The sequence below is a fragment of the Sorex araneus genome, chromosome X (genome assembly GCF_027595985.1).
Source record: "Sorex araneus isolate mSorAra2 chromosome X, mSorAra2.pri, whole genome shotgun sequence".
In the NCBI taxonomy this organism is placed as follows: Eukaryota; Metazoa; Chordata; class Mammalia; order Eulipotyphla; family Soricidae; genus Sorex; species Sorex araneus.
Window position 1 is genome coordinate 245,981,725 of NC_073313.1, and position 14,800 is coordinate 245,996,524.

The 14,800-nt window shown below is 34.2% G+C and overlaps 1 protein-coding gene across 1 annotated transcript in view; it reads left to right on the forward strand.

Annotated features, from left to right (window-relative positions):
* Window positions 1-14,800, forward strand: part of SPAG16 (sperm associated antigen 16) — a 984,605-nt gene that overhangs the window by 43,659 nt on the left and 926,146 nt on the right. Inside the window, 2 exon segments of the mRNA XM_055121268.1 lie at window positions 2,805-2,922; window positions 10,483-10,552. Coding sequence (XP_054977243.1) covers window positions 2,805-2,922; window positions 10,483-10,552 — 188 coding nt within the window.

Here is a 14,800-nt window from a genome sequence, read left to right on the forward strand (position 1 = left end):
AGATTTTAGCAGCCTCTCCTTACTCATCTTTTTCACCACTGCTGTATTGGAGGCTCTTTCAGGGTCAGGGGAATGATACCCGTTATTGTTACTGTTTTTGGCATATCGAATACACCACAGGTAGCTTGCCAGGCTCTGCTGTGGTTCATAAATATAGAATATATAAATTAAAACTATGTATCACATATTAAAAATAAAACCATGTGTCCTGTAGCTAGAAGAAGTAGTAAAAGATATAAAAGAAATGACAGAAATAATAGGATTAGTAGATGAGTACTTTAAAACAGCTATTATTATTTTTTAGATCATTTAAATAAAATGATGAATGAAATAAATGAACAGGCTGGGTAATTTATAGTAAATGGAAATTAACAAGAGCCAAATTAAAATTCTTGAACTGAATATATTTGCAATAAAAAATTCACAAATAAAAATGCCAAAGTCTAAAAAGAAAACTTGAGCCTTAGTGCATTATCAGTTTCTCATATGTCAGAGTGGTTGTGGTGACCGTTTGTGTTATGATACTTTATTTTTACTGCTAAATATCCAAGCATCTAAATATTCACTTAGTACCACTCTGGTGTCAATCACTGATTGATTTTAAGAATGAAATAAGCTCACTTTGAAGCTGAATTTCTCCAGGAACCAATTGCTTAAGGTATTTTTACTTCATATGTAGTAACGTCAGTATATGATTATGCATAATTTTATAAAAGAACTGGGGCTATCTTCATGTGAATTGTATGGAGTTATGAAGTCCTTCCCGTACTGTCTTCCAGGGCAGTGCAAGCATTTCTTTTTGTTGAGTCTTGGCTATCAACTTTATTCAAGCATTTACGTTCGTGTTGGTACATACTATTTAATTTTTGGACAAGTTTTGATATACGGTCTCTTTCTCTTATCTGATGATTACCCTAACAGTCACTGTCAAGGAGGACATAGGAGCAAGTCGATGGGGAGCATATTTTTCTTTTGATGAAAGGGGCCTCTGCATCATTTTGAGCATAGTTAAAGTGCTGACATCACTTAAGTTCACAAAGTAGACTTCAATTAATGGGCACATCTGTAAGCCCATAGGTTCTAAGACCAAGAGCCACAGAGCTAACATGCTCAAGTAAATTATAATAGGATAAAGGAGGCCGTTTTGTCACTCCATCAAGAAGATGAAGTGACTGAAGAAGATAATAAATATGCATGGTTCAGTACTTGGGAGACAGTTCCAAGGGTACCTTTCTTGTGTGATATCCCGAGTTTAATCCCTGGCACAACAATATCTGTGGAGTATGGCCATGGTGGTCCCAATCACTCAGGGGTCATTCTGATGGCCCTCAGCACTGCGAGCAGTGAAACTTCAGGCTGCACTGGTGGGTTGAGTTCCACTGGGAATGGCTCCAGGACCCACAGAAAATAAACATCGTGACTCTAATCCAAGAGCTTCAAGATATAGGAAGCAAATCCAAATGAAATAAAAAAAATAAGCTATGGGAAAATTTATAATAGAATATTTTAATGATGTTATCAATTATTAGAAGAATATGCAAAACTTATCCCAATCTATATTGATCAAGACACCAAAATTAATGGGGGATAGTTGATATTTGAATATGTTTTGATCTGTCAAGTTCACAAAGTAGATTGTATTCAAAATCATAAAAAGTCAGTATACATTTCAAAGAGGTAATGTTGTGTAAAATATATATTTTGACAGCAACCAAATTAAAAATTAATTAAAGAGCTCTTGCGAAAATCTTCCAAATGTATTAAACTTTAAGCAATGCGCCAAAGAAGGAATGAGAAAATGATTTTCAGGTAACAAAGTGCAACATATTAAGTGGTGTGATGCAGTCAAATCAGTTTCCAAAGTGAAAATGGTAGCCTTTCTATTTTCTTAGAAAATAAGAAAAAAATGATGGTTTAATTTTGTATCTTAGGACCTCAAAATAGAAAAAATGAATACAAATATAATTATTAAAAACAATTTCAGAATCCAAAAAAACTAGCAAAGGGAAAATCAGAAGAAAGAAAAACAATAAAATCATGTTACTCTTTTGTAAGTACAATAAAACTGAGACAATTAGGAATAAAAGTGACAAAACTTAGGGAGAACAAATCATCACTAAGTATTGAAAAGTAAGCAAGTATGGATGAATGTGTAAACTAGAACCCAACATTTCAACATCTACAAATTTTTTCCTAAAGAAAATGTATATAGCCCAAGTTACCTTATATAACTTCTTTAAGAATTCTCATAGAAACCTATATATATATATACACATATATATACATTTCAAACTAGAAACCTTTCAACTATCATATAATATTAAGTAAATATATTTTAGATGAATTACTGATACATATATCCATAATTATCAGTATATATATGTATATATATATATATATACCATTATGCCATGTGAAATTGACTAAAGAGACTGATATTTTCCCTTGCTGAATAACTATAATCTTCCAAGTTTATAAACTTGGAACTCCTAAGTTTATACTTAAATGTTGTATATGCTTTCCAAGTATATACTTAAAATCTTCCAAGTGTGTACTTAAAAGTGCAAGTCGAAAACAGAGAATTAGTTCACAAAAGAGAAATGCGACTTCTCTATTCCCACTCATTTTCAAGGAACTTCCATTCAAGGAATTACCGATACCACTGGCTTCTGTGGTACTGACTTTCATATAAGTATTCACTTTTACCCAATTTAAAAAAATAAATGGTATAGATGTTAGATGGAAATCACTGATTTAATTCAATTACCCTTTACAATGTGATTAGCCTTTTATTTTTTTCATAGGTTAAAATTGCATTATGCTTCTTATGAACCGACTATAAGGGTGTTACATGAGAAGCACCACAATTTACTGAGGCAGAAAATGCTGAAAACCTTGGAAAGAGACAAAGAAATCATGCAGGTAAAAAGATAGTCAAAGCTTTTTCAGAATATTGTAACCTTTTATTTTTTAATGAAAGTAAGTAGAGATATTGGCTTGTTTATGAGATAAATAGATTTCCACTAATTTTCATCCTATAGCAAAAAAGGGGGTTTATTTGGAAACATTCAGAAAAATATTTTATTAATGTCAACCTATACATGTTTAAATTAAATGCATAGATATAAATTTATACATTGTGGGTATGAGTTCCAAACTTATGTGAGGAAATGAATAAAACTTTGCAATTTATCCCCAGATGAATGGGTAACACACCTACTTACACAATTAGTTATTTTTGCTATTGACATCGGTTTTCTTACTTCCTTCGGGGTTTGGTATAGGCATAGTGCAGTGATGAGCAACCTCTGGCAAGAAAAGTGAAATGAAATATTTATGGGCAACATTAAAAATAGGTAACAAGTTTATTAGACAATATAAAAGTGCAATGATGCTTAACCTTTTTTTATTATTTTTCTGAAGATTTTCATTTTTGGCCAAACTTTCCATAAGCTACAATAGCATGTATGGGGTTTGTACTCTTCCTCGGATGATTTTATTGTTAACATATGTTTTAATCAAGTTTATTTTATATTTTCTTGAATGCAGGTCTCTCTGTTTTTTTTGTTTGTTTGTTTGTTTTTTGCTTTTTGGGTCACACCTGGCAATGCACAAGGATTATTCCTGGCTCTGGACTCAGGAATTACTCCTGGTGGTGCTCAGGGGACCATATGGGATGCTGGGAATCAAACCCGGATTGACCACGTGCAAGGCAAATGCCCTACCTGCTGTGCTATAGCTCCAGCCCTTGAGTGCAGTTCTTAGCTACTAAGATGTAGATGTTTGTCTCTCTGATTCCTTGTTATTGAATTTTAACTTTTGCATTTTTGAATGATACTTATGAATGCATAAATAATTTAATGTGCTTTGCATTTAAATGGCATTGTATGACAAAATTTCTTCATCTTGATTCTTTAAGCCCATCCCATAGCTTCTAAGGGCATAACTGTGTAACAATTGAGGACTGGGTCTCTATTGATAGTATTCTTACTTCTTATCATGTTTCAGGTTCGTCTTAGACTTTTACTCTCTGTTCAACTTTTCTTAACCCTCGAGCTCCTGGTTATCTATTATCCTTTTCCCAGGAGGAATTTATCAGTGGTCTAGTCATATACTATCAGGTGAACATATGTACTCTGGCATCTCTGACAGACCACACAAACTGAATTTCACTATTCAGTGTAGCACAACCTTGCAGGCATCTTGTTGGCACATCTTGTTATATACTCCTCCAAATTATTGTTTTCTTTGTCTAAAAATGACAAATACTGTGCATTTCTCTCATCTGCTGCATGATATAGGCCATTATCTTGCTTTAAAGCACATAAGTTTATCTAATATGAGGAGAAATTTCTGAGGTTCAAGACATATTGAGAACATATTTAATACACATGTAATATTTGAATTTTAAATCACTTCTTACTGGTTTAGTATAAAATCTAAACTTGAGAGTGGTATATCTGAATTTCAATTGAACAGCGATAAAGTTGCCTGATGTTTTATATGTGTCTAAAAATTAAAATACTTAAGAAAAAAATTTATTACCTCTATGAAACTGGATTAAATTAATGGAGTTGTTGAGTTGTCAAATAAATGTATCATTATTATTTGCAACGTATTTTGTTGTTTGTGCCTGATGAAGCAAAGAAAAACACAGTCTCCTATTAAAAATCATCTAGGGGCTGGAGCAATAGCACAGCAGGTAGGGTGTTTGCCTTGCACATGGCTGACCCAGGTTCGGTCCCCAGCATCCCATATGGTTCCCCGAGCACCACCAGGGGTAATGCCTGTGTGCAAAGCCAGGAGTGACCCCAAAATGCAGAAAATAAATAAAAAAGATAGAAAAAAATCATCCAGAGTTTTCTGAGGTAACACAGGTGTTTTGGTTTTAAGCAATAAACACAGTAAACAGTAGACAGTAAACATAAGAAGTTTAAAAGTCATGCTAACAGTCTGTTTCAGTGGAACATGTGGTTATTGTTAATTTTCCCTATTCAAAGGGAATCATCTCATTTTTCTTCATATAATCCTCAATATTAAGGAATTTCCTGAAGTCAACATGTTATTTTCTTTTCCTTTATGGTGTAGTGTCTGTGCTTTAATCTTATTTCTATGTTAAGGAGCATGGTTAGGAGTGGCTCTTTTGGCTCTAATATCCTTTCCCAAAGCCATAATCTCTGCATGGTATTTGTAAAAGTCTTAAATCCTGTGACCTCTTTATCTTAATTTTCATCTTTTTAATTTTATTATTTGGAAGTCATTTAAGATCTATAAATATATCAACACACCTCTCTTATTCAGTTTTCAAACTACCTATATTGTGCTGTGTTTTCCCAATTAAAAGTATGATGTTCCCATTAAGGACTTGTCATTTTTTCTAGACTGTTACATAAGAAGCCGGGAATAAGTGTAGTCTATTTTTGTAACACTTTTGAACTACATGACTTTATATATACTTTTCTTCCAACAAACCCTACATGAATTTTTAGCTTGAGGAGTAAATCAGGTTACCACTCTCTAACTTATTTTCTCTTTCAAGTGCAACACCCCATGTGCTTCTTTATTCCATAGGATACTGTTGGATAACTTTGGATTGTCCTTTCTCCTCCTGCAGGAAGCTGAGTTTTATTGAGTGACTCCCAAACCAGTGCCTCTGAGGCATACCCAATTCCATCACACACTAATAATCCTATATTGCTTTTCTCTTCCCTTTACATTATTTGCACGGCTTATTTAGCAATGTCCTTTTTTTTTTGTATAGACACAGGAAGACAGTTGATGTTATGCTTTGTAACATGGGAGTTAATTGATTTCAAACAATATTTACTCCTGGACATCCATCATATTTACCTGACTTAAATCTTGGTTGTCCTTACTTCCTAACACCCCCAAAAGGAGGGTCCCACCGAAGGGAGTGGATGGACCCAGGGCAAGCTCTAAGCTACCCTGTCGTTGGAAAGGGACAAGCTAAGTGCCATAACAGTAATATAATAAGTTAAGAGCATGGTCAATGGAACAAACTCTGTCATGACCCAAGAAGAAGTAGCTGAACAAGGACCCTGCTGGGGTTAGGAAAGACTAACCTGGCCTGAGGACTGTGGTATGGAATATATGGCGAAATATCCCCAGGAAGAGCCAACCTTTAAGGTTAATATATCTCTTACTGTATTCATACAAAATGACTAGAAATATTATAAGAAGTAAATTCACTCTGATTGTTTAAATAGATTACTAGTTGAGGAAAGGAGAAAGCAATACTCAAGGGTGGGATTCCATCCAGGGTTTATGGCTTTCTCCTTTCCTTGGCTAGTAATCTATTTAAACAATCATAGTGAATCCTGCTCTTGAGCAGATTTCCTAGGAATCTGGAGTGCTGAACCCTCAGATGAGATTTTGTTCCTGAGTTAATTTTCCCCTGGAGGAGTGGCTTTACCTCTGTCTGTTGTTATGACAGTGTTCAGCCCCACCTATGTGTGCCCACCCTTCATAATTTCTATATAACTATGCTATATGGAGAGAGTGGGGACGATGATGAGAAGAACTAGATAGAAGGTAGAAAACTTTGAGGTCTATGAGGAGACTAGGATGATGGAATTATGATGTCTGGGACTGTGACCAAAACTACTACTATAACTGTGCAGTAAGGAGGGATTGGACTGCATTGGGGAGGAGAGAAATAATCTACCAACCAGCCTGGGGCACTTTTTCTCCGTTACCCTGGTCCTTCATTTGTCATTGCCATGGACCGGCCAGGGGAAGAATCTGGGACACGGAACACTCAAGTCCCCCATGCACCACCATGCTGTTTTCTCTTGGAAACTCACATGCTACAATATCTTTCTGAATGATTTTACTCTTTTTTCCCACTGATTTTATTGAAGCAATTTGAAAATACTAATGAATGCTACTACTACTACTACCACTACCACTACTACTACTACTACTACTACTACTACTACTACTACTACTACTACTACTACTACCACTACTACTACTGCTGCTGCTGCTGCTGCTGCTGCTGCTATGACTAATTGGATAGAACCTATTTCTTATATGTAAGAAGAAGTTTAGCTTTAGAAATGGTTTTCCTCTTTCTTCTAAATCTGCTCAAGATGGTAGATAGAGCATTATTTGAAGAGATGAGGTTTTGTAGGAGATCCCATTTTTCTCACCATAGATTTCAGTATGCTGACCACTGTTAGTCTTCCGTATTGGTATAACTCTTTGAAACAATTTCCATCACAGGGTAAAGTTTGCACTATATTTGGCTCTTTATACCACCAGATTTTATTTTCATGATTCAAAATGGGTACACATGATTTATAGAGCAAGGTTATATTCATTTCCTAGTTATCAAAAGGGCTGGGCAAATATCTGATACCTGCATTAGAGTGCCGAAGACTCATAATACACTAACCCTAAGATACTGAGTGGCAAAAATTACCACTAGATATTTGCTGTACAATAAATTTGTTGCACCCTGTTACAACCAAAGTGTCCATATATCTCCGATCATTGTCCCTACCTTTAGTTTGATCTGCATTCCCTCCTACTCTTTCATAAGTGATTTTATAATCTAAGTACAGAGTTTGTCATTGTCAGATACTGTCTCTATTTTTTCAATCTCTGTTCCATACATGAGTGAGATCATCACTCGGTATTTGTCCTTCTTCATCAGACTTACTCTACTTAACTAGAGCTAACCCTTTAATCAGTTCCTGTGAACAATGTCATCATTTTTTCAACTGAATGGTATTTTGTGTGTGTGTGAAGACTTCAGGACTACTTCATCTGTTCATCTTTCATTGGGCATTTGGATTGTTTCAGAAAATTAGAGTGAAAAGATATGAAATACATTAATATTTCTTTTATATAATATACACAATATATAGACATATATATAAATATTTCCCTATTGCTTTGCTTATATGTTTTTATATTTGTATTTTATTATCTGTTTCCTCAGCTGGTCTAGAAATAATGACACTTCAAAAATAATGACACTCCAAAATGCTCAGATAGTAGTCTGTAATACATTCTTTATTAAAAGAAGTATAACTCTTTAGAGATGTGAAAGAGTATAAAGTGGGAAAGAAAAATACCAGATGAATTTACAGCATTTTGAGCCTTTTGTTATGCAAGGGATTGTTCAAGAAGAAAAATTAAAAAATTGAGTGAATGATGGAAGGGGGACAGATGGAAGGAAGGAAGAAAGCACAAGAGGAAGGAAAGAAGAAATTAAAAGAAAGCAATAGAAACCCATGCTTTGGGCATGTATAAAACCACATTTATAAAATCACATTCTGAGATTGAAGGTACCATAAGGGCACCAAGAGGGTAGGAAAACTAAGAGGATGTGAAACTTAATCATTTACATAATTGAGTTCTCTGGAGAGACAACACAGACACACCACACACACACACACACACACACACACACAAAACATTCAGCTCTGAAATGTACTGTAGTAAGGACAGGAAACTGACTTGGGGTTTTTAATTTGTGGTTGTTATATTGGGGGACTAAGTGAAAGCTCTTGTGTGAGGAGAGAATCCTACAGTTTGAACCTCTCACCAGTGCTGAAGGAGGAAGCATTCAGACTTTTTTCTGTCAGGAGGCCCAGATGTGGGATATAGAGGGAAATGGGTGCCGTAAGGTTTTGTTAGTAGTAAAACAGCAAATAATGGAATTGATCATTACTGAATCAGTCTAAAAAAGTTATCAAGAGTCAAATTTGGAACAGCTTAGAAAATAATGTATTGCATCATAATTCCAAATGTAAAATAAATATTCGTATTCCTAATTGTGTGAATGATTGAGTTCATAAACTGGACATAACACCAAATGTTATATATAGTAAATAATTTACAAAAGTAAAAGTTGATACTTCTGTTTTCTGTCTCCATTTACTGACTTGCATCCAAAAGTAAAGTGGAAATAGGGGGTGGGTGTGATCTGGGGGGCAAGACTGTACAAGAGAGAGACCTGGCATGTACGACTTCAGGAAACTTATAAAGGATAATGTCAGTGTTTAATATCTTGTTCTCATACCTTGTGTGGTGTGCAAATGGAAATATCCATTAGTATTTCCCTTCAAAACCTGTAACTTCATCCTAGCTATGAGAGGACGTTAGATAAGCTAAGACACATGAACATTTTGTAAAATATTACCAGACAGGTATTCATCATGTATTCAAAATTCAAAATTTTTTACATCATCAAATGCAGGGACAATCAGGGAAGATGTCCCAGTCCAATGGAAACTAAGAACACATGATGACTTTATGTCAGGTGGTGTCCTGAATGGGATCCTGGAGGGAAAAAAAGAAGAAGACTGTTAAATCTTCAATGAAATTAAAACAATATATTATTTTGTTAAATAATAACATATATTTAATACTAGAATATATTGATTCATTATTTGAGATGAATACAGCATGCTAGTGCATGATGTATACAGGCAACATGGGACAGGGTTTATAGAAACTCTTAACTATGTTTGTAAACTTATGTAAATCTTGTTCTACTCTAAAATAAGAAGTATATTTAAAAGTTTTACAATAGATTTGGTAACCAGGGAATGATATAGTTTTGTATTCATATCTAGAAATTTCATGACTACTGAGTTGAAAGTTACGAAATATTCTCTGCTTTATCATATCAATAATGTTATACCTCTCTAATACCAGAAAAATGGTACATATTTGTTTATGATTAAAATGATTATATTTTGTGCTAGCAAAGCCCATAGAGTAATGAATTAGATGCATTCTAAGGTTGACTATTTAGGTATATTCATGAGATATAGTAGATGGTAGGCCATCAAGATAACAAGTGTTCTTTATTACAAATATATTTAATAAACAAAAGCTTTAGGTGGAAACAAACCTGGAAATTTAAAAGTAACAACAGTCATTACTGCTGTTAATTTTGTTGTCAATTTAATTTCTCAGCTAATTCTTAACCTGATTTGTATGGGCAGAGTGAGGAATTAAAGGGCCACTGAGATAATACAGTGGTAAGGCACTTGCTTTTTTACATGGGCTCTATTTCTAGAACCACATATAGTTTGAGCTTCTCTGGGAATAATGCTTGAGCACTGAACCAGGAGTAAGCCCTGAGCACAACTGAATGAGATCTGAAACAAAAACCAAACCAAAATTAAGTTGTGCAGCAATTTTGACAGAGGAGAAACTTCTCTAAAAGTAAAGAACTGAATAAATGTGTGTGTATTTTTAATTCAGTAAACTATGTTTGGAGTTAATATTCAAATGCTTCTCCACAATAGAAAACTAGTAACTTTCTTTACAACTAAACTGAAATTTATTTTTTTGGTTACATTTTAGTTTTGATTTTTACAAAACATAGACATTAAACCAAGAGATGCATATTTTAATATCTTGTAATACATATCTACATATTACTTAAACTTTTAAAGACATAGAATATAAATCAGTATCTTTGAATTATATTTTTTTTAGATTGGTGGAATTCAAGCAACACTGAGGCAAATGGAAACAGGGAAAAATTAACATGTTCTTTATTCTTGAGGTAAATGTAGAATGAGAGAGAAAGCAGTAACTTAATTTTCATTGATTTGGTGATTTCTGAACCTTATCAGAACTAAAATTTCAGATACATTTAAAAGTAAATAAATGGTAAACTGTTTTATAGACTAATACAGCAATAAAAATAACAAGGAAATGCAAGTATGGTTTAGAGAAAAAACATGACTAAAGTTTAATACGAAGACTTCTGATTCTGGCCATGTCATCAGAGGTCTTTTGCTCTGTTTCTGACCTCCTAATACCTGGTTAGCTTCTTCCCTATAAACAGTTTCACAACAAAATTATATAAATCAGTCAGTAACTATCAGGTATTACAAAACAGCATAAATCATAGTCAAGTAATAGAAAAAAATAAGTTGATATCTACCTTTACTCATAGTTCTTTGCCTGGGAAAAATTCTAAATCAATCACCTTAGACATGGAAGTCAAGATGAACGTGGCAGGGCTGGAGAGACAGCCCAAGGGTTAGGGAGTTTGTCTGGCAGTCCCACCTTGATTTGATCCCAGGCATTTTATAGGGTCCCTCTAAAGTATTCCCTGAGCATAGCCATGAGTAAATCCTGAGCTCAATGAGGTGTGAAACTGAGAACACCCATCCCACTCCCCCACACCCCCACATTAAAAGCATGACAATTCTTAATTTCATTTCATTTTCATAAAGTTCTTCACAATAATTGATTTCATTCTATATTCCAACACCAATCCCACCCACTATTACTCCTTCCCACCACAATATTTTGAGTTATTCCACCCAGATCCCCCAAGCCTACCTCCAAAGCAGAAAATATTAATTACTCTGTTATTACTTTTTGTGAATAATCTTCTAAAGATAATCCAAAAGAACTTTCCTTAGAGGAAAGTGTGTGAAGATTGTTGTATCACCCTGGAACCTTTAAGCTCTTGTATGGAGTATGAGAGGTTGCGTGGCCATGAATGTGGCCAATGAACTCCAGGAATTCTAAAATTTTAAGTAGTTGTATTTTAAGTGATACAACTGGAATTAAATTTTTAATTGGATGGTGACCTTTGGGGTCCAGAGTCGTCCCTGTGACCTGTTGCTCCTTTCTCTTTGGAAGTTTATTTGTGAGTCTCTGTGGATCATGACCATTAATGTGCTTGAATGGCTCCAGAAGTGGTTTAGTTATGGGCCAGACTTCCAGGCTCCTGAAAGTGCAGGGAGCTGGGAGGAAGTCATCCATTCCCCACTCCATGTGAGTCTGGAGATATTGGGATCATGACAGATCTTGATGAGCTAAAACAGTGAAGCACTGACTTCGTGGTTGTCAGTAGGATGTTTAGGAAGGGACACCGAGTAATGAGCAGTGGCCAGCTTGTAAGGGAGTTTAATAGGAGCCTTTATTTGACAGGTGGTCTCTATGCACGAGATCAGAGACATGGGATTCTATAGAATGAAGGGGAAACTGGGGATTTTAGAGACCAAACATTAATGGGAGACACTAAAGTCTTGGACATGTAATAAACATTCAGTGTGCACTATCTATCTTATAAAATCCAAACCAAAGTTTGGATTTTACACAATTCCTAGGGGAAGTCAGACTTGGAGTTTGGATCTTGCAAAATTAGAAGAAACAGTTAGGACTTTCCACAAACCACACCAACAAAGTATAAAATTAAACCTAGAATTTCATGGTGACCATCAAATTGATCTACTAGAACAAAATTAATACTCTGCAGAGTAATACAGTCGTTCAGAATTTTAATAATTTCTTAACTGACTGTCACTGTCACTGTCATCCCGTTGCTCATAGATTTGCTTGAGTGGGCACCAGGAAACGTCTCCAGTTGTGATACTTGTTACTGTTTTTGGCATATCGAATTCGCCACGGGTAGCTTGCCAGGCTCTTGTGGGCACGGTACTCTCGGTAGCTTGCCGGGCTCTCCGAGAGGGGCGGAGAAATCGAACCCGGGTCTGCTGTGTGCAAGGCGAACGCCCTACCCACTGCGCTATCACTCCAGTCCTTAACTCACTAGTAAATAATTAAAATTTCTGTATGTTATAAAAATAGGAATTTGTGTACACCATACAAAAAAAATGGTGGTAAATGAAAACATATACTAATATGGCCAAGTATTGGTTTTTGAAGATAAAAATGCTAAAGTAGAAGAAAGTTTTAGTAACATTAAGGATTTAAAAGAAAATATGATGTTAATAAATAGATAAAACCCCTGAAGGTGACCTTGGAACAAAATTCGGACAAAATTATAGTATAGAAAAATATAACAACATGAAAATTTCCCATAATGTTATTGTGTGGAAATGAAAGAAAGCCATATATTCTAAAGAAAAGAGAAAGAAATAGAAGAAAATTTTGCTTCTGTAAAATATATGTCATTGATATTTCAAGGGAGAAAATAATGGAATGTATCTTAACACATATTGTTCTAAATGAGCAAATGATCTAAAATTTGCAAGCACAATATAAAAATTCTATTTAGAATTTTTAAAATAAGCAGATAGTTAAAAATATGAGAAAAACCATATGAATTATCCATTATTCTTGTGGCAAAGTGAGAAGATATTGAAACAAGCCAGAGAGAAAAAGACATAGTAAAGGAGCAATAATACAAATGAAGGCTACTTTTATTAATTAATAAAAATATTCTGATTTCTTAGAAATAATTGAAATAAAACATTTCAGTAGCATCTTTAGAATACGAATGATTCAGAATTTTATTTCTGTTTCAAAATCATTTTAAATTAGGATAAATTTAAAGATGATAGATTTTGTTGCCAGTCATTCTGTAGTACATGAACTATAAAAGGGATTTTGTTGGTGTGAGGGAAAAAAAACATGCAGAAAGGTAACTCATTATAGAACTGGATGCAGATGTAGAAGTTTTAAATTGTGGTTAAATAAAGATTAAGCTTTTAGGTTGTTAATTTCCTTAACAGCCAGTTTTAACTAACAAACATGAAATATATTGCATAGTAAGGTAATAAATACAGCTTACATTAAATAGAAAAATAATTTGGGGAGTAGTATTCTGTATTTTTATTTGGTGGTTATTTACTTATTACATTTTAAAACATACGCAACTCTATGTGGAATATTTTAACTTTATTTTTGATATTATTTGCTCTAAAAATTGATCTCACTTTTGGTGGCCAGATGAAACCGTGATCAGGCGCTACTCCTGGCTCTGTCCGTGTGGGAGTGGCTCGGTACACTGTGCTGCTAGGGACTGGCCGTGGGCCTCCCGATGCATTCAGCCTCTTAACACTCTCTCAGCCCAGGAAAACTGATTTTTCAAGAGTGTTGGAAAACTCTAAGAAACACAAAAGTCCTCAAAATGATGAACTTTTTATAAACATGGCATCTGATTATATTAGTGGCTGATGCATATAGTAAAAACCCAATGAAGCATAAAGACTCATTATTAATTTGAAATATTATATGAGGTTGACTCCCTAGACCATTGAAAAGGAAAATATAAGAGAATTAAAATGAAATCATTTTTCTTAATCCCAACAAATTCTTATCATTGACTCGCTCTCTTGGACTCTGACTTCCCAGAATCCATGGGGCTCTAATTTGTAGCACCTTTGAGAGAGAAAAGGCTTTTTTGGAAACCTTTGAAGTTTCTGTTGGTATGCTTTTGTGGGTGATTATTTATGGAATTTTTTTCTCCTTTGTCTAGAACTGGTACTGAATAAGAAGAATTATATCATGAAAGAAACTAAGTGCCTCATCATCTCTGTAACCTCAGGCACCTTTGAGAGTTTTGCCATAAAAACATATGAATGTGTCTGTGTTCATCCAATTTTTTTTCTGTGAGAATATATTGTTATACTCTAAAATATTGTTACTTTTTAAAAAACCTATGGTTAGTTACTATTTTCATTTTAGTTTTCTTTCTCTTTACAGGGGAAATGATGTACGTAAATAAGTATGTAAATCTATATGAAGAATTGAAGAAAATAATTTATTACCGTTATTTTTCCTCAAATGAGTTCATTAGGATTTCTCTTTAATTCAAAAGAGTTAGGAGAGCAATGAAAAATAAAATTTCGCAATATTTGAAAATTATCCCGTTCCCATTCTGGTTTTCTCATTTCTAAGAAGTATAGAGAATAATATTTTATTAATACATTGTTCTTTAAAATCTTTTATTTATTATCCATTGCCATTTGGGAAATTTTGTTGTTGAATACTATTGTCTAATAGTCTCCAACTTTTTTACTTTTATAAGTTCATAGAACTTCATGGC